Raw genomic sequence first — 22,106 nt, 5'->3', positions numbered from 1 at the left:
GATAAAGGAAGTGACGGTAAACCAGTCACATATACACAAACATGTACACAAGTGAGAAAAAGGGTAGAGTCTGAAAAGTACGTGTGCTGGTATTATTTACATGCGGTGAGAACATGTTCTGCCCTTTATAAGACGAAGAGAAAACACAAGGTAGTGGTTTCCATTCAGGTACTTTAATAAACATGTACAGTTGAACGTATTCTGTTGAACGTATTATTATTATTTGACGATATATATATATATATGTATATTATACATATATACATACGTAAATACATATGTATATACATATATATCATCTCTTGAACACGGGCGGACTCGTAGAGTCATTTTACAATGACCGAGAAACACAGTAAAATGATAAACAACTTCGAACCCGCCTAGTACACATTGGATTAAATTATTATAAACTATAATTGGCAATGTTTCGCGTTACACAAAAAGTTACAGCAAGTAACAATTGTTCGTTTTTTTCTTGCTATCGTTCCATCTTCCTTTTTATATGTTTTTTTTCAAACTCATCCCTCCACAATTGACGCCTAAAAAAATTGCGCGCGATTGTTGTAGCTTGTCAAAGATTTAGAAAAAGATAGCGATAGTTTATCGAAACGCATCATTCAGTTTATTAATCTCTTCTTTGCCTGCGTCTCTCTGTCACAGTACGATTCGTGCGGCAAAAATCGCGGAAAAATATTGTACAGAAGTGCGCAAAAAATGGTGCAGATTCGATCTCGGCGAACATTCGTGTTGGGAAAATAGGCACGCGTGAATTTCTTCTACGTAATTTCGGCGATGATCGAAACGAGTGAGAAAATTTGAAGATACGAATGTATACGTAAATAAGTGGCACTAAATAAAATTTCGCTAAAGACAATGTCGATGTTGAGAACAAAGCAAAGTTTAACAAATTATAATTACGAATACGAAACTTGAAAATTATAATCCAACGATTATTGACAAAGATGATATTAACTCGCTGATATCCAGATCACATGAGTGTAGACCGTTGTAGAATACACGAACGTCCGCCTAATTTTTTTTTTTTTTTACATACAAACATCGCACGTACATACGTGTACATACACGCGTATGCATCCCGAACACTACACTCATATTCACACCCACACAACCCCATTGATATATTCACGTTTCAGGCTCCACCAACGAACGGTAGATACATATATTGCTATCAAATATTACCTCAGGCTATCGATTTCGTCGACAGAGTTGTACAACGTTCGATTGTAGCGTTTCAACCACTTATTATTTGGCAGTAAAGAAATTAAGGAATTAATTTTGCGGAATTATACGCACCTAGAGTGATAATGCAACGTTTCTCTTATCTAAGATTCATTATTTACAAAGCTACGCAAAGAAGTTTGCTTGGAAATGAGGAGAGGGCCAACTCGATCCTGAAACTTTGACCTTTATATTTGGAAAGGAACGTTTATAAACAAAAACACACACAAAAAAAAGAGAAAGGAAACGGAAAAAGAAAAGGAAAAGCAAAGACAATTTCGTACACGGTTTCTGTTTGACAGGATGAGATCTTCGTGTGTATTTATGCGTATACGTATACCGGTGAACAAAAATTGCATATTTATTGATTTAGAGAAGCGTTAAAATTTATTAAGACAAGTAACGAGTGTTTTGTTTTTATCAGCGACAAAATTTCTTACAATCTTTTTACCACCTCCTCGTTTGAACTGTCAGCTTTGCCTTTTTACAGTTCCACTTTGTTCACCGTGGTTATAGAATACGCGTTCTTACGTACTAATGTTTAGCGGTTGTCATGTTAACTTTTGTTCGCCACTTTGTTTTAACACGTTCGTTACGAATACATTTCTTGATCCAGTTCGTTTAATTATTCAGGAGATGCATCTGTCTTTCGATTTGTGCAGTAAGAAATTTTTGTAGCGTCGAGTTATTCCTACCACATTTGAAACTATCTTAAGCAATAAATCACACTGCGTATTCAGGTAGAGCGAATTATCATTGAAAGTGAACAATTACGGTAAGACTAATGTACGAACCACCAGCGACTCGTATATCGCAGCGAAAGTGTTAATTAACGTAACAGCGGAACGTTACTGCTGTAGTGTCTCGAATCGAAACAACCCTCGTACAACTTCACAGTCTTTCGCAACCGCATTTATGCATGCAGCGTTAGTAACGCGTAGCGTACCGCTTTACCGCCTCGTCGGAATTGGATGGAAAGAAAAATTCAAGCGGATTTGCCGAATTTTTACGCTTATTCGATTTATTTTAGCTCACAGTCATGCAGCATTTAGATACGAACGATTATTATGGAGAAAGTCAAAGAATAAAATGAAAAAGAAAAGGAAACTGATTATGTTATATTTTTGTTTGTTAAAACATTGCCGACTGTGACTGCGGATTGAAATTTTATAATTGTAGTCAAAGGATCACCGAGCAAGGCATTTTATGTGTATACTCGTTCGTTTCAGAATTTTTATAAAATAATTACAAACATCGTATTTTGCTTTGGATTAAATTTAAAACCATACGTCCATGCCAGAAGGAAAGAACGTGAGGCAAAATCGGGGAAATGAAAATGCCAGTAATCGTAACGTACGTATGTATTTCGGAAAGAAGAGTTCTCTCTGGTCAGTCGACAATGTATTAAAAATTTTAAGATATCACAGTATAAAAAGGAACTGAAAGTAGATTTTAATCTTCAACAATGAACACTTGTAGCGTAAAAATACCACAGATTATCAATGCATAGTAATGTTATCATATCTTTCTGTATACTGTGACAGGCAGCGTGTTCAACGATCGTATTTACTTGCTAATTTATTGACAAATGATTATACGATTGATTTTACAATCGTATTCTAAATTTACTACTTACATATTATATTTTCGATCTTTAATCAAAACGATCCTAGATACGTAGTATCGAAGCCAATAACAGCGCAGTATTTCCCGCGGATCACAGCTCAAAGTGTCGATGAATCATCGATTGCTGCCTCTCGACGAATGTCGAATCGAACCCATATTCATGAGGCCTCCTTTTCCCCTCTCCAAGCGAAGGCGGTAAACTTGCGCGAATGGATACTTATGGCGTTCTATGGTAGACGGCGCGACGCGCACACGCACACACATGCGAATACAAATAAATGTAATCCGGTAAAAACGATCGTACTTACGTTCTCCTAACGTTTTCAATCTGTGAGATCCAAATAAGAATGTACGTACGAACTTGGATGAAGCGTACTGTACAACGATATCTTTTATTACGCTTAAAGAAGTTTTTCGACGTGAATGTTCAATGAAAATGGACGCCCACACGCGTAATAACGCGGTCTGAAATCCTCTTAACGCGGCTTATCGTCAATGATGATAATAGGATCAAATCGAACGATCGCTGGATAATCCAAACGAGAGCGCGTGCGCGAAGAACTCTGAAAGGGAGACATTTGCCAAATCGGACGAATAATTAGGAATTGTATCGCTATTGTTGCTTTCATTTTACGCGAACTGAAAATTCAATCGATCATCCATTAACAATCGAATGAAAGTTACTATTCAAAATGAAAGATCGATCTATTCGCTGCAAATCTCTTTCGTTCCTTCCCTTTCTTTCCATTTGTTTACAGTAAATATTGGATTAAAGAAACGAGAATTCGTACCTGATTTAGAATTGATTTGTGATGTTTGATATTTCAACACGCCTATTATGCGTGTAATTTTATAGAACGCGTTCCCAATTTATTCGAACGGCCTTTGAAATTACTAGCCCTGAATAATTGAACGTTCGAATCTGTGCCTTTAATACGTTCAACCATGGGAATGTTTTATTTGGAAATAAAGCGCGCCGGCTAGGTTAGTGGTTGGTTTCATAGTCGGGAGTATATCCGTAATCGACTTTTTATTTTGCGGACTTTTCAAGGTTTTCCAAGGCTGGCGGGAATTCCGTGTGTGTCGAATTTGGTGTGATTGACTGTCGGACAATCAAGTCAAAGGCAAAAGTCACTTGCAGCGAGATGCGTTTGATGCATTCGAATTTACCAACCGGAACGGACGTACTCAATTACAAAACGAGATATAAATTGTTCGCAGATAAAGCGCATAGGCGTCACACTCGCAGGTGAATCGTCTCCTCTGAAACTTTTAAATCTTGGCCGGACACAACGTCATTCAATTCCGGGTAAGATCCAAAACGGTTCACAGGAAAAAGATGACTTTTACAATGCGCGATGACACGACATCGTGAACGAATGACTAGTTAGACTAACGAGTTCGTACTTAAATAATGTACCAGGTGGCGCAAAAAGAATAAAGCGCTTTAAGTAAAAGCAACGGTAAGTCTTTGATGTCTTTATACACACACATACATATCTATATGTATAATATTCTTATAATATTATTAATCACACATATTATTAATAATTTTTCTCGTATTATTATTAATAATATCTGTATCGATACTATACATTAATAATTACATTATATACGTGTAGGATATCCGACGTGTATAAATGAAATAAAATCGATTATATGGGCATATATGTATAAAGACTTTAAAAAGTAAAAATCACTCGAATCCGTTGGCATTAGCAGCATATGAATACAAGTTGCTTTGCACCACCAGGTAAAAACAAATTGATCGATAAAACGTATATCCGTCGACACAGCGACGTTTCGCGATGACATATATTACATAAGGCGCGGAAATCCTATTTAAGCAGATCACAGCTGCTTCCGCTTGGTCACATTTTGGATCTCTCTTACTCTTAAGTAGTATACCTTCCTTCCGTCGTACACGCTTACGAACTACTGGTCGATTTTTCATTTTTCAGTTTTTTCCTCGCTCTCTTTACGAAAAAACGTTAATGAAGAAAATTCAATAGGACGCTTTATAACCCACCTGCCATCCGAGAAACGATTCCGAGATGTGGAATTTTAATACATATAATAGTTGTAAGCTTCGAAAATTTGTTTCGTCGAATCGATAAATTTCTGTTGTTTTCGATATTCTACACACTCGGAATTTTCTGTTCGAAGAATATCGTACAGCCAATTTGGTATAAATAAACACGAATACTCAATTTTTATATGCATTATATATGTACATATTAAATTGTTATAGAAAAGGATTGGATAGCAGCTGTGAATGATATGTGCGCGAAATGAAAATCTCAGCCAAGTCACAATTAAGAAGATAAAAATAATTTGACTCTCATCTTGGAGTTAAAAAAGTTGTAAAGGTTTCGTATCACTTTCACATTGACTGATAAGTATAACTGTTATTCGTTGGACAGAAATATCGATTCCGAACGAATTTCGAAAGTTCTGGATCCTCTGTATTTGTGTGGTCGTTACTAATCGTTTAATGTAATCGAGTGATTAATTACGTAAAAATAGAAACGGAACGTAAAGAAGAGGAAATATATAATACAAAAAAACGTTAAAAATTTTCCCTACCTAATTAACGCCATATATTTAACGCCACGTGTACCTATACGCACGCGTATTTACACGATACTCATTATCAGACTGCTTATCTGAATTATAATAGTTGAAACTAGTTGGAAGAAGTGTGTAAATATATATGTATATTGGTCCAATATTTGGATTATGGATTAGAATGGAATAGATTTGAATATCGTGTGTTAGGTTGGGTAAAACAACGTAACGCGTGAGGCAGATTTCTATATATCTATATACAAAAAGCTGAATAATTCGCAAACTAAATAAATAGAGCGCTTTAAGTCTAAATTATGCGTATGAATTATGCTTGAATTAAGTAGTTAGGTTAGATCTGAGACAGAGCGTGTGTTTCCTTTTTCGACATCATTCAGGTCATATCTTCTCCGCATGCTCATCAACTTTCGTTCGTCTACCTTAAAAATTTGCCATAAAACCGCAGATATCACAATAATAAACACGATACTTTCGATAACTTTCGCCAAAACAAATTTAATCCTATCGTTGAATATCAATTTGTTCCTTTGATTTCGTTGCACTTCGTGGAATTCGATTCCGGAGTAATAAAAAAAATTCGTGCCAATGGAATTGTTAAAAAAAGAAAGAGAAAATCTGGTAAGTATTGTTCATGATTGTCCCAATTTCCCAATGACAATAGAAATTACTATTTCACTATTCATTGTGACACGCAGTCGAGAATACGTTACATTCTTCCATCGTAATTCCCCCACTGTACAATGAAATAAGAAATACGAAAAAACGAGATATATATATTTTTTATTTATGATATTAATTGTAGATATGCATAATTTCATTTATTCGTGTTATTATCACTGTCCCACTTCTCCCCGATCTTTTAAGATTAATTTCTAAAGAAAAATTACTAAATTGTACTTTTAATCAACCTGTGAATTTCAAGTTGAAGATCGCATATTGGCGATAACATAGTCGTAAGATATCTAGTCACGATAATTAATTAACTTATTATATAAATCGATTGCATAAGCTGTCAATCACAAAATGAAGTGTGAGTACGGGAATGAAACTAAGTACTACATATTATGATAGTAGGTTACGATAAGTACATGTTATGGACATTAATGACTCTTAGACGATATTTAATGAGTCACCTGAAATCATATTTGAAATTAATATGAAATTCGTCACGATGAAATCATGGTAGTGAAATTATCAAAGATTAGGTTGGCATTACTGCGGAATAGCATGGAATAGCGCGGAGTCGACACAGCGTGGAATGGTCTTTCTTCGGTGAATGGAGATCAATGATAGCGAGTTCACTAACTTGGACCAGTATTGGATGTTTTCAAGTACGATGCATTTGGAGAACCTTGAGACCAGTGTAGCTTCCACTTTTCGAAGAATAAACCACAGACCTTGAAATCGATCGTGTGAAACGTGCTGCGAAAACGTTCAAGAGCTTGGAACGTTGTCGGCGTTGTTGATTCGCGAATACCATAGAAATGGGGTTTTGCAAGAGCAGTTGGCATCACCCGGATACACAAAATAATGGGGAAATTCCAGTTTGGTTTACAACTGACTTCGAAATGACGCATTTAGAGCGTGGAAATAACTCGATTTAATTACCTCAACGAATCGTTATTTCCTTTGTTTTATATTGTGCTTGGATTTCACATTTTAACGTGCGTGTAATTAATATGGACTTGTGATGATTTTTCGAAGATATTTAGCGATATTTTTCTTTCAATTTTTCGACTTTCACTTCAAATGTAAAATATTAACACGGCATTCTACAAATAAATTCTGTCGAATCACAGATTATAACAAGCAAAAATTAGTCATCAGAACGGCACGGCCAGATGCGACGGGGCGTTTTCGAGATATTCGCGTGCTATCTGAACGGGCCAACTTCATTCATTTGTATTGTTCTCGTCGCCTGGCGTGTTCCCTCGATGATTCATCCGGCACAATGTAAATCGAACGCTTGTTTCCTTCTATCGGACGCGCGTTTCGATTCTATCCATGGACAGAACGAACATCGTCAGTTTCTATGCGCGACGATTCCTCCGAGAACCTTCGAGAGACTTAATGATCCACGAAACCTTCAATGGAAGTTCCAAATGTCGACCTGTGTCAACATGTTTCGCATTCAAAACGCTCAGAGCAATTTTTACGTCGTTCATGTTAGCCGAACTTTCCTCGAGACCACATCTTCGTTAACGCGTTGCCTGCCATGCGAATTTTATATACGTATTTTGTCCTGGAAGCCGAAATAAATTGAAATATATTATATTATAACGTTTCGTTCTTGTAAAACATTATATTATATTTGCTCGCTTTTCCTCTGACAATGTTATCTAAACCATTAACATTATCGAAAATTTTTGTTTTTTTATTTTAATCATTCTAAAAGATTTAGTAAAAAAGAAAGATGAGTCATGGATGACTAGCAATGTGGTAGTCAATGCCTTAACACACTTTTCTTCACAATTAACCTTTTGCCTGATGATTACTTTGATTTTCATAACCTTCATTGTACCAATAATGATGAACGTTGAGATACTATTTCGAATAAAAACATTTCATGCTCTCTTTATCTGAAAATAATTCTTTTTACGAACGTTCGGCTGTATACAACACGACGTTAACGATTAAGATCGCTAAACAACTAAATTTTAGATGAAAATTAATCTTCGATAATAGTCAAGAACAAGACTGGTTCTCGATAATTAAGAGGCGACAATTCAGATGTTCGTCAGATGCTTAATAACACCTGTACGACTACTTATTAGTCTAAACAATGAATTGCAATCGAGGACAAGATATTCAATTATATAGTGACACTAAACAAGACTCTTGATATGATTTGTATGTTGATATATATCCGGTAAATCGAAATGAATCGACATATGTCTCAGATATGAATCATTGTTAAAAAATAACAAACCGGATTATTTTATTTCTTCAAAGGTTTAACTACTAAATTTAGCTGAATGAAATTCCTTATTGATTTTAAAACAGCGCCACAACACGGTTTCCTTTATTGTTATCGATGATATGATATGTCTTACAAGTATTACTACAATTTGTGCATATGTATTTTTGCATGAATAAGTTTAGAACATTGAAAGTTTAGAAACTAAAAATCATCAACGAAGGAAATTGCAAAGCTTTTAGAATTCTTGTACATATACAGATATTAGATAGATAGACATCTGATGTAAAATTAAAAATTTCCATATATTCATTAACAAAAAGTAAAACAAAAGTAAAAATAAGCAGAAGTATTGTTCATTAAGACATTAGCCAGTTAACTGCAGAATTTAGTTTTAGAAATTTCTCACTAGGTTAGGTTAGAGTGCGTAAATAAATACAAGCAACGACGTCTATACTCGTCAAACGCAGGTAACTGATTAACAAATAATATTTATATGAAAAGGGACAATTCGCGATTTAACCTCTTAAATTAAGAAATTTCCTCGTATACTCTTGACTAGGCGGACAAAGTTTTAAAGAAAAATATAATTGATGACGAATCCGAGAATTATCTCTCAGTTAGCGTGTTTTAAAGATATAGAAAATTCAACAAGTCACTTTATCTCTCGACGAACCAAAGAAAAAGAGAGAAGCGAAATGTTTCACGCGTGAGTCATGTCATGTTTATCACACAATTATTATGTACCGTGTTATTTTATCACTGGGTTGGACACGCTCGTTTAAGAGTTCTATTCTCTAATACATTCCAAAAACTATAAAACTCTGTATCTCTACAAGAGAGATAAGGATCGAAAATTTGACACAACAGTCGTAGAATAGAATTTCCGATATCGCTTAACCATAACCTCTAAAATTTATAGAACGCGTATTTTCCCTCACAGGAATTGGATGTTGTTTGTTTTATTAATTCTCGAATTAGCACTGTAAGTACGACATATACTTTTTTATGATACATCTTTGATGAAAACTCTTCGATATTTACGAAGCATTTTCAACAACCTCTGGACAAGTTTCTACAAATTTTGTTATGCATATCAAAACGACACGTTCATAGTGAGGACAGAAAGGAATAAAGGAATTTTTTTGATTTAGTTATTTAATAGCAAGAAATCTGAAAGGAGGAAACAGGAACATCGAGAATCGAACTTTATAAAGTAATAATAATCAAACTAACTAATAACTATTACATAAATGATCTTATAATCCTATATTTCCCGATTTTTAGATATCAATCCTTAGTCACTCTACGAAATAAGTTTTTACAACGCTGCATCAAATTTTTACAAATAATGAACGTATCATCGTTCGCTTGATATCGACTAATATCTGTAAATAAACCATTTATTGCTATTTTTATATCCGCTTTCATATACGCTTCGTTTTGATTTTTCACTCCGTTTTTATGAAAAATATGATAAATACGATAAACATTGAGTTATATCAGCAAACATATATACTGGTGGTTATACGTTATCTGAAAAGTAACACTAAACGACAAAATAGAAAGGCGATGAGTTAGGACAGAAAGCTGATTGATTTATCTTGGTTTTTGCAAACAACGATCGATCATTTTATCGGTGAAAAACGTGCTACTTTTCCTATGAGAAAAAAGGAAATATGAACCAAAAAGAAGGAAGAAAAGAAATCGTCACCTTTAAATTAAAATTATGATTCCCATAAAGAAGATGCGACAAATTATGCCGCGGCAAAAAAAGATTATGCTACAGATGGATCCTCGTAACAGTCGCCATTGTTGTTCCTTTTTCGTTAAATGCACTTTCATAATGGCACTCGAGTCCAAGCGACCGTTGGTTCGTGCAAAAAGTGTTTTCGTACGACTTTCCTTTCATCTTGCTAGAAAGGACATCAAAAAGATCTGCTCTCCATGTGGCCGTGTCGTTTCAACGAAAACGCAAACCTTGCGCAGCCCAGCAACCCTTTTTCCTGAGAATGATACAATTTATCGCGAATTACAGGAAAATCCTACATATTCGTGTACCAAAAATTGATCGTCGGAACATCGAATTACATAACCTGAAACCACGAAGCTATTTCTATAACCTAACCCCAACCTAACCCCAATGGAGGTCTGACAAATTGAAAGGAAGTTAAGATAAAGAACGAGCTACGTGAAATCGTATTTTTTTTCTTTTTTGAAGAATAAGGCAATTGAAACACACATAAAGATTGTAATCTATTTTATAAAGAAAGATTGTGTAATATCTGATTGCGTGAAATCTTGAATTCAGGATAAATGTTGATTGGTGTGACGGATAAGACGGTGGAATTCGGAGAACGCAGTGTTAAGCATATATAATCTCGAGGACTTAATTGTCTACTAGAACTACTGGAAAATTTATACAGTAATCAGCAATCGTATCGAAAAAAGTGCGATTACAATGATTGCGAGCCCTACCCAATGGGATTTTCCTCGGTCTAATATGCGAAGCGAGCTGGGTCTCGTGAGACCTGTTCTCGGTCTCATGAGACCTGTTCTGGGTCTCATGAAGCTTACTTACAATCAGTATCCATTCTGACTTCGAAGTGAAACGGCGTTAGAAAATTTGTTTCTGAAATAAACTAATTGCCGTCGACAATGCGAAATGAAGAAGGGAGCATTTTTCACTACGGTAAACATATAAATGTATATATACCGATTTTAATCTATAAATACGAATTACTGGTAAAAATGACAGTTATATAATAAATGGTTCAGATAAAAAATGGATGATTTCAAGAGGACCATAATCTGATGTAATTAATTTTCTTATAGATGGGCGCATAAAGATCATACGAAGGTGATATATGTTCCCTTAAATGGAATCGTATAATTTTTAATGCCCTGTCTTGATATTCTTTATAGCAAATTATTAACTTACATATGCCGAAAAAACACTAGCATGACTGATAATTTAGCTTTTATCTTGTAAGACCTATCGTATGAAAGACGAGGAAAACAAATACAAAAGTAATAATTGCTTCACACCTTTCCTTGTCCTTCATACGACTGGTTCTACAAAATAAAGAGTAAAATATCTGTAAATAAACTAATATATACATATATATGTTTATAACAGCGTAAAACGCATTAATAATAATTTTTAGTCAAGATATAAAAATAGCCACGGTCTCGTATGTATTAAAGAACTGGTCTACTGCATATTTATGGCAGGCAGAAGTCAAGCGGAAGTCAGCCAGATCTTTTCATTCGTAAAGTGGGAATCATAAACTTTAATTTAAGCCCTATTACGACCTTGTACTCGATGACGTAGGAAGCTAACGATAAAAAGTCAATTTGTTTATAGTTTGCCAGGAAATGCTAATGGGATGAAGTCCGGTAGACCAAGGTATTTTGGTAATACTAATTGAAGTTAAATAAATTGGACATGATTAAATTTCTTGTACTCCATGACGTAGATGTAAAGCCATAAAAACGGACGGAAAGTTACTGTATTTAATCATATAGCAGTAGGTTGCGTTCTTGCAGAGCAGATGCCTTTCGTTTATTTGTCAGTAAGATATTATCTGACCTCATGGTCACTTTTGGTCTTTCGTCTTCGATGGGATACGGTGAGGGTGAGATTGCTTTGTTTGTATCATCAGTCTTTACCGTCATTGTATCATCCTTGTCCTCGTGACCTGATCTCAAGTATTCGAGAGTGTCGCACAGCAGAGCCACGCGTTTCGCCCTCGTATCAGTGAGATAAAACGCTAATGTAACGACGAAATTTTTTTATTTTCTATATTTTCGTTAATAAAAATTTCATTAAAGTATTGGCGAGATTGTCCTGATCGAACTGAGACCAAAAAGCGATTCTATTGGCAATTAGCTGATTCTTCGAGATCCTTTTCTTCTTTTACGTGGTATTGTTTGCTCTTCCATACGCATATCTACTGCTATACTTAAACAATTGCAACTGTTTCTCGCATAGAAATGACATTTCGTTGCTCGAAAGATGTCCATACTACTCTTATAAGTAGGTCTCATGAGCTCGCCTCGAACGATACTTGGAGACATACCTCGGGGCAAATCTCATTGCGTAGGTAGGGCATACTTAAGAGTACACTATACATTGCTGGGAACAATTACTAAGTAACTCGTTGCTTGAAAATAAAAATAACGATTAGAAACATTTTACCGTACGTGGAGATTAGCGATGGTCCATCTCAGAGTACGTATCTCTTTGCGAAGTTTAAAACATTATCTTAAAGTCATAGTTCATAATAAACTTTCAATAGGAGTACAGGGTTACGTCAGTGACTTAAATGGCTGAAAATGATGGATGGTGTTATTTGGCAATTAAGAAGAATTGGACGAACTTCTGGGATGAAAGGAATCCTCGAAAGTCTTGAAACGCCTGATTCGAATTGCACGTTAAAATAAAGCGACGTTGAGCAAAAGACGCTCTATTTCAAGCGATTTTGTGTCTAACGTTATGTACAGTCAGTGCGAGGTTTACCCGTGAGCCTGCCTCTTGTCGTAACACAGAGTACGCGACGTAATTACGCGAAGCAAAGTGAGCAGCGGTTACGCTTTCGACAAAGTCGTCTCGATCCATTTCGTCAATATACGTGTCCAAACGAAGGAGCTGCGAGGCACCTTTGATCTCGCCAAGAACCCAGCGGTCGTTGGTTCGTGCCGAGGCAGCCTCACGAGTCAGTCTCGCACTGCCTGTACATAGAGTCAGCAGCAGTTTCATTTTTATTGATCGTGTCGTTTTAATCTTATCAGCACATTGGAATATAGATTACGTGTCTTGGAAAAAGTAAAAAACCAAAAAGCAAAGTTAGCGTAACGTGACTGTTTCGATAATACTTTACGTAAAGTTACGAGAATTTTCTTTTCCAACTATCCTACTACAAATAAACAAGGGTGTATTCCTTAAACGTGTTTGTATCTCTTACTAAATAAATTTTATCAGGACTACATGTATTAAGAGGTTTCTATTCGAAAGATAAAAAAAAAAATAAAACAAATATCGTTGTAGAAGCTAGAAGCAATAATTTTAAATTACCAAATTCCTAAAAGAAGAATATTCAAAATTCTCTGGATACTCTCGATGATAATTCGATCTAATTTTTAACACGGAGGGGACCTCCGTGTTAAGCTATTGCACCTTTTGGTTAAGAAAAGCGACATCACTTCTCACGTCTTTTCTGATAAAATATATCGACGTGGATTCAACTAAATTTTAATCGCGTTCAAAATTATTATACGATAGATTTTAAAAGGAATTCCTCTCTGAGCAAAACAAGTCCTGAAAGATTCCCATCGCGAGATTGCCTCCAATGTCGTTCCGTTTTCTTCGTTCATTCAAACTGGACGATAACGTCTTTGTCACATTTTTAGTTACTCCCTCGTCTTTCCTGCCTTTTTCTAGTTCTACACATAGAATATATAAATTTTATAGATTGAAGATTATTACGTGCGATATTGAAGACTTTAAACCCTGATAAATGGAAACGTCGACGAGTGAGTTGAAATAATCGTTTGACTTTCGATAAATCACGATAAGATAGAGGGCGGCCAATATTCCGTGTTGCATCGGCATAAAAAAGAGTGTACTCGTGGCAATTCGTGGAAAAAGATCTAGCCGACACAACTGACCTCTAGTTCCGCGAATCGAAACGTTCTTCGCACGTAAACAGTGTTCAATTTTAATACGAGTTATCGATTTCAGCAGAATCACAAAAAATGTCGCTTTTTTCTTTTGCGCTAATGAAGCGAAATCGTCGAGTGAAAGAACTATCGAACGAGGACAAAAGGAAACGAAATATCGACGACGGACAAGTTACGAAATAAGAATTCATTGTTTAAATAAAAACAGTTACTGTTCGTTGATAAGAACCATGTTTGGCCAAAGAGAGTTCCATCGATTATTTTCGAATTGACGGATATAATCCGTTTTATATTATATGATAGCGATTATTGGAACGAGTTCAACAAAAACGTAATAGAATTAAAAGTATCCGAAATACAAGAATAAAGTAAATAATTTAGAGATTTTATAACAATTTATTTGCTACGACAATGAAATTCTATCGTTGTAGAAATTAAAAAATTATAATTATCGATTTAGAAATATTCGTAAACTCGGCATTATTTCATTTAGGAGAAAAATGCTGAAAACTAACGGCTTATAGCAAATAAGAAATTAGGATGTAAACCTTGAATATAAGTTGAATGTAAACACGATCAATGACCTTCAATTACAAACTATTACGATTGAAAAATCACAATAGCCCCCAACCATTCGAAATCGTACGGTTACAATTGCTATTAATTAAACGCACGCACACTATTTCGTTGAAGCCTGACGAGGCAAGGGTTAAACAGTTATTGGTTGTGTAGTGGAACGGGTACGATATAAATATCACAATTAATTGACCACTTCACTGATGAAAGTGTCAGGGTTCAAAAGCCTTAGATTCACTTTTGTCGTTAAACACCGCAGCGCCGCTCGTTGTGTAGAAAACTTGCTAAAACCCCGCTTCCCATCGAACCAGATAACAGCCAGATAACACGGATCTATCTCTTTTCTATATTTATATTCTGAAAAATTAACGACAGCAATTAGCCTTTTAGATAACTCGTTCACTGAAATAAATTAAAAACATCGAAAATTGGAAAAGCAAAAGTAGGAATTAGAAAATTGATTTCTAGAACGTTTTTTTTTTGTACAGACTTTTATATCATTTCGACCCTTTGCCTCTGTGTTCGTTTCTTATTCGATAATAAATTGATAGTATTTGACATCAGGAGCAAATTTACCTACGTCGTTATCTCTCGGATGAGTAACACGCACGATGGTGCTTGTACCGAAAACCCGGACAAAACTCGATTTCAACAATTTTGTGTAAATAAAAAGATGTTGCTACACCAGATACTTAAATGTATAAGGAATAATACATCGATATTCTTTTTCATTGTAACTGAAAGTTATGAATACGTTTCTGCCCTAGTCACGTGCGTCTGTTTACCTGTACTGACTCCACTTACTAAACACAGAGTATAGATGACCCTGCCCGATAGATTGTTTTTTCATTGTTACCCGGTGACGTGCTCGCGGAACACAGGAAAATCTTAATAACAGCGGACCTTGGCGTAATGATGTTGTCGTGCGTTTTCTAATCAAGCGGTATAGTTTTAGATATAGATTGCGCTGCACGAGTAATTAAAACGCACGGAACAATAGAAGAGTGTAATTAACACTGGTTACAAACATATTTAGTTTGTACTAATTGGTTCGCAAGACAGAGAACAAAGAGTCGATGGTTTCGTTCGAAACGTTATAAGGATGGCGACCGTCACACACGTAGAAACACACACACATACACGATGAATATGGAATGTAGAAAAAGCAAGGAACACTCGTATTTGAAAGGATAATATATACCATGTACAATTGTCGAAGCTTCTACAGCGAATTACACTCAAGACTAGATTCGACAAACCCTATTAACCTTTCTGATCTTAACTAATCAAGGAAATCGATCGAACGCGTGCCGTATGAGAACGTACACGAACGTTATGTTAACCAGCGTTTAGTTCTACGACGCCATCCTAGATGCGAGGATGACTAGCGTCATCTCACTTATTGTTAGGACTGCAGGCACGAGAAACGTATGACTTTGTACCGGCAGGGATAAGAATCGATATTAAGTATTTTGAATCTACTAAATAAAAGTATCGCGTTAGGTCATCTCGTAAATCGTGTCGTTTCTTATCGAATTTTATATGTCCGTATCTTGTTTATGCGATATATTTATAGAAACCTTTTTTCTATGCTTTACAAGATACTGTTGTCGTCAATCTACAAAATGTATCCGAAGCAATCAGAAGGGATATGTTTTATTTAAAAAAAGGCGAGAAACAACGAGTATAAAAAGAGTAAAGAGGCAATATATTTAAACGTGCCGCTGACAATACTCGTAACGTGTACGGAGAACGTGTTTAAGCGTAAGAGAATATCAAAGGTAAATTTTCGACTTCCCCGTAAAACAAGATTCGATCTACCAGCAAAAATAAACGTAAGGGAATATTGTTATTATTTACAAGTACTGCCACCTCATCGATTTCGATGATTTTTTAATATGTGTAGAAATCAATATTTTGAACAACGTTTTCCTAAACATATAATCCTCGGCTGACCTTAGTTTCCGAGATATTCGTAAGAGGCTGCCGGTACAACTACAGTGAATTTTGCCTGTTTGTGTATCCATGGCAACGTATGCGCTGGTACTGGTTGCCGACTATCTTACTGTGGCCGAATAAAATAGCACCTGGCCCAAAACTAATTCTTATCGTTTGTTTATAGCATATATAGATTTAGTTAAGCGTCATTTTACCAATGTTAACACATAAGCTATCACGGACGCACGATTATAGATAGAATTCACTGGTACCGACACATTTTTGCGAACATTTCAGACAATTAAGGTTATGCGGTAGGAAAAAGTTGTTGAAAACGTTAATTTGTACAACATATTCAAAAATCGTCGGAATGGGTGAAGTTGCAGTACTTGAAAATAATTACCAACGTAAATATTATTATTATAAGCATAAAGTTAGCGTCAAGAAGCGACACAACCTTTGGGATACCTGTCATTCGATAATCTACAAACTACACGAGTGTTTTTCTCTTTATATAATAACGTTCGATCGATCTAACTATAATCTAAATCATTATCGTGGTTGGCGATAATTTTGAGCATTGATGATTAATTAATTACAAGGGATTAAATTTTGTAGGAAATTTTCAAAGAAAAATTAATCACGAAAGATGCATCGTGCAGATGCCCTTAATTAGTCTTAGTAAGCGATTAAGCGAGACAAGTACCGCTTAGAAAACATTAGTTCTTTCGTAGAAAAATACAATTAAGCGACATGGTGCGATTTCTTTTTTCTCGACACCTTGCGAGAAGTAGGCAAGTATTTGGATTTAGATAAATCCGAATTTATTTTGAATACTTGATAATCTTCTTAATACTTATTAATACTTGTTAATCTTCTTATTTGGGGGGGGGGGGAGATATCGTAATGAAGCGTCCGATATCTTATGTACGAAATATAAACGTGTTTCGATAATAGCACGGACAGATGAAATTGAATTCAAACTTTACTAGACGTTGAAGAAAGAAATGTGCATCAATAGAAAGTAACATGGTCAATACGTTGAACGTTACGTAACACAATCAATTTGTTTCGATTATTCGACGCGAAGGTACTTGCTTTCACGGGTACGATTTTTACAATAACAATTAGTTCTAATTGAAAATATGCATGTACATATACGCGTTGCGTATTAAACGAATGAAACGAAAAAAGGTACATATCAAATAAATGAATATTTACATAATCGTATTTGTTCCATTCTAGCGATTTATCGAAATTAGGTTGGAATTAATATTTTGCGTAATAAAACAAAAAGTTCAGCAAAGATTGTAATCTTAAAAAGAAAAGAAAAGTAAAGAAGAGGAAAGAATATAAGATAGGGTTAAGCACTTTGATACCTAAAAATGTGCTTCTTTGTTATGTTCAATTACTACATATGCACCGTCTATAACGCGTTAATTAATCGTTTCGGCTAACACGTATGTATATTTTTATTTGATTCTACTTCTTCCTAGTTTACCGACACGGAGACGTCGAAAAGAAACACTGGTTAGTACTAGCAGCGAATATTATTATCATCAAACCCGTAAAAAATTCTTTTTCCATAATCGAACGTGCTTATACTTCGCTTAATCATATAATCATTTGTTAAATACCTTTTAATGTTAAAAATAAATATTTACTTAAAAACCAAAACAACATTAACCTTACCAATTAGTTACTACAACGCGCGAAAGATATTTCGAGATAAATCACCAACTACGTCGATAAGATGTTAAATTGATCGCGAAGCCAGCGCAACCATAGCTTTTTACAGGAATCGTTTCCTTAAAACGTATGAATAATTTCGCACCGAATATACTACAATAACGATTTAAGGGGACCTCGTTCCAGACGAGGATTTCAAAAAAAGAAGAAACAAAAAAGAAGAAAAGCCACATATCCATCGATTATTTACTACGTGTTTTCTCTTTCTAACATAACCTATAATAGATCCTTCTTTTTTTACGTTATACTTTTCTTCTTTTTTCTGTAAACATTGCACTTGAAATGAGCATACCAACGAGCTGGCGGAGATGATATGCTGAATAATTGAAAAATGATGGCACACATGCATACATGCGTGTCGCGATTATTGTTTCACGTAAGCGAATCATACGTATATACGTGTACATGTACACACGACGCGTAAACACCCCTATCTAGTAAATATCGTGTATATACGGCGTATATTTTTTCCACGGTATAACGCAATTCAAGTATAATAAGAACTACATGCGTAATAGTATAATATATCGGATATTACAAAACATCCACGCTTCTAGCTCAATGTGTGCATATTAATCCCTACGTGTATATCGGATGTACCAGTCTTTTCGGGCTAAATATTTTCAGGATGTTTTACGGATATAAATAAGGAAAAGACTTTGTGTAAACGTATACCGATTTTATAATATAATTGTTCAAAGCTTTATTAAAAAGTTATAACAAAAGAGAAATACGAAGAGAACGATGGTTAGGCCTCCGATGATATCGCCCTAAACTTTTATATCTAGTTAACTTTGAAAAAAAAAATGTTATGTACATACATCGAGCAAATAATATAGTGAAAATGAACTTTGCATTGTATATTGACAGCGAATCTATTTTCGTCTTATAGCATAGTAATCGTAAGATTGGTATCATTCTCTTTGTATTTACCTATGATCATAGAATATCCTGACAAGATTTGATCGAAGAAAACTGGAATACCCTGCATACGTATCAAAGAAAGAGGAAGAAACAAAAGTAAAGGAAAGAAACGAAAAAAAGAAAGGAGGAAAAAGTAAAACCGCTGGTTTCATAGTGCAATTTAATATTTGACTTTTGCCTTAACCTCTTCCGCGACTCCACCCCACCTGAGTTTGTAGACACGCGACCGCCACTGTATCAGAGGATCTAGAACTGCCTGAAGGAAAAGATAAGGCCTTGTGATCTCGCTGAGTAACCATCCGCATACGAATTCTAACTTGTTGAACGGCAACGGACCGTTCTGGACGACGCTCAATAGCGTCCAGTCGAACATGAACCACAATAGTATGTGTACCAAATAGAAAACAAGGGAGTCCCACTCGAAGAGTACGCTGGCCGCCCAGGAAGCACAGGCACCTAACACTAAACACTCGCTAAGCGGTTCGAGAACGATCGTGGTAGGCAACATAGCCACCCTGAGCTTCGCCCACCTTCGTAATCTCGCCTGGAACGAATGCAGCTCGCAGTGACCGCTATTCTGCAACGCCGGCTGCGAGGACACAGTGATTCGCCAACCACGGTCGGTCAGTGACTTTGCGTAGAAAAAATCTTCGGCTAAATACACACCGAACGTCTTTAAACCGCCGACCTCATCGAGAGGAGCTTTTCTCAGCAACGCTGACATCCCTGTGTGACAATTGATCCTAAGTAAATCAGCGGCTAGGTACATACGCGACTGTACAGTACCGAAGAAGATTTTCTCGTATGCCGCGGCAAAACCTTCGCGATCACAGGTAAACGGCATCTGATGCACTAACGCAACATTGTCGGTCATGTAATTAACCATGTCCAACAGCGTGTCCTCCTTCATCTTGATACCACTGTCACTAATCAGTACATACTCGTGTTTAGCCGCCTCGTACGCTGGTTGCATATTGTTGATCTTTGGATTCACGCCCACGTTACAACCGCCGATGAAAAGTCTCGCATCCACTTCTGGATACTTTTCGATCAGTTTACGTACTAACATCAACACCGGATCCGAGTCGTCTTCCACGCAGAACAGTAACTCGTAACGGGGATATTGCATCGTAAAGAATGTCTCTAAATTGCTGAACAGATTCGGATCAACGCCCATCAGAGGCTTTATGATCGACACACCGGGTAAGGGCGTTTCGTAGGTTGGTACTTGAGTGACTTTACGGTGCAGCTTCCAGTGACCGGCTATCAGTGCCAGTACATGAACGATCCACATTACCGACCAGAATATCATGAAAAATATAGCGAAGCCGTACAAGGTATATATCATGGAGTTCATCTTCGAATAAGGATCCTTGATACTCGGAGGCCTAACCTCCGGATAGGGGAAGGTCTCCTGACTCACCTCACCACTTTGTCTTTTTTCTCTCTCTCTCTCCCCCCCTCTGTCTCTCTCTATCTGTTTGTCTCTTTCTCTTGTTTCCTCCGTGATTATTCGATCCTTTCGTACCTATCGATCCGAGCGACGATCTCAAAGCCCGCCATCCTTCGTGGATATCTAATAAACGGTATCCGCGGCATCCTTGACGAGGTTCTCGCCGTGCCGCGATCACGGATACCGAGTGTGTGGAAAAATCGCGCGGGCCATCGATGATGTGTTTTCGGCAATTCCCACGGTGTAACACCGTTTTCACGGCGATCACAACGACGACGACGACGACGAAGACGTGGCCACCGCTTCCAACACATTCACGTATTAGGTTCCCCCGCGCGGTTTATAGGGTAGGTATAGGATAGCTACGTAGCCGCGTCCACGGCTACGAGCGCTCCAAAACGCCGGCACGCTGTGTCAACGAAGGTATACCAACCGAACGTACTCCTCTCTGTCCCTCTCTCTTTCTCTTTTTCTTCCACCTTCCACCGGAACAACGATAGGAGAGATAGGAGGATCGCCCTGCTATTCACAGTTATTGACACCAAAGCACCCTCTTTGTCACTACGTACTACCAGCGATCCTCCCCAATTTTCACCGATACATTGAATTTCCTCGTTCCTTACGCGCACCCATATGTAGTTTTGACGACACAATACGAGCAAACACGACCCTCGAACGATGCGTCCACCTTTTATTCCCCGGATCTATTTCGTATTGGTTAGCAGAGTAAATTTTTCTATTGCCTCTTACCTCATTTTACTCCGCGCACAACGCTTTCCAACAATTAATAACTTTCGATAACGTTGTTTAACTATGTGCACGTTCAGCAACCAGAGTTCACCGATCCTTTCAATGCAACATGTGTAACGTCAAGATAGTACGTTCCGTTTGTGTTCATGGACGACTGGTCCCTTTCATAACGATGCGCCTACACGGCTTTGGTCCGTTCTGTTTCGACCGCAACTACGCCACTGCCAACGCGTACCGATGCATGTCATGTCGATAACCAAATTTCTGTTGCTCGATTCCAGCTGATTATGAGTAGAATAAGAAGGCGATAGAGGAAAAACAGAGATGAAACAGCGGTTTGAACGACACGTCTTACGTACAAACGACGCACCGCCTAACGTCGACGGGATAACTGGCTGCATGTGACGGCGACAGCCGGCAACTCAACCGCTTGTTCGTTACTATGTTCACAACATACTTTACCTTGACGACCTTACAATCAACTGACGTGCTCCGCGCGTAACTTACCACTTTTATGATAATCTGTTAATCGTTATCGTGCCATTATCGCACGATTTCGATTACATTCTAATCGAAAAGAAATGAATCGTTACGTAATAGAAAACTGGAATTTCTATGAATTCATACGTTATTTTTGTAGGTGTATATTTTGGCGGTATTCTGTAA

The 22,106-nt window shown here is 36.7% G+C and overlaps 1 protein-coding gene across 3 annotated transcripts; it reads right to left on the bottom strand.

Moving 5' to 3' along the window:
* Positions 1-199: 199 nt before the first annotated feature.
* On the bottom strand, positions 200-21,907 carry GlcT (ceramide glucosyltransferase). Of its 3 annotated transcripts, none has more exons than XM_076618315.1 (2): positions 15,203-21,907; positions 200-14,983 (listed from the first exon to the last, which is right to left on the bottom strand). In XM_076618315.1, the coding sequence occupies exon 1, from the start codon at positions 20,592-20,594 to the stop codon at positions 19,398-19,400; it is 1,197 nt and encodes a 398-aa protein (XP_076474430.1). In that variant the 5' UTR covers positions 20,595-21,907; the 3' UTR covers positions 200-14,983; positions 15,203-19,397. The 3 variants fall into 3 exon arrangements, with proteins under 3 accessions (XP_076474430.1, XP_076474432.1, XP_033206657.1); XM_076618317.1 differs by having other exon boundaries at positions 15,828-21,907; XM_033350766.2 differs by having other exon boundaries at positions 19,444-21,907.
* Positions 21,908-22,106: the final 199 nt, after the last annotated feature.

This window comes from Bombus vancouverensis, chromosome 4 (assembly GCF_051014615.1).
Source record: "Bombus vancouverensis nearcticus chromosome 4, iyBomVanc1_principal, whole genome shotgun sequence".
In the NCBI taxonomy this organism is placed as follows: Eukaryota; Metazoa; Arthropoda; class Insecta; order Hymenoptera; family Apidae; genus Bombus; species Bombus vancouverensis.
The sequence above is the reverse complement of the archived record's forward strand: the minus strand, read 5'-3'. Positions and strand labels throughout refer to the sequence as shown.

Excerpts from the sequence above, each read along its gene's own strand:
- GlcT (XM_076618315.1), bottom strand. The coding sequence starts at position 20,594 with ATGAACTCCATGATATATACCTTGTACGGCTTCGCTATATTTTTCATG.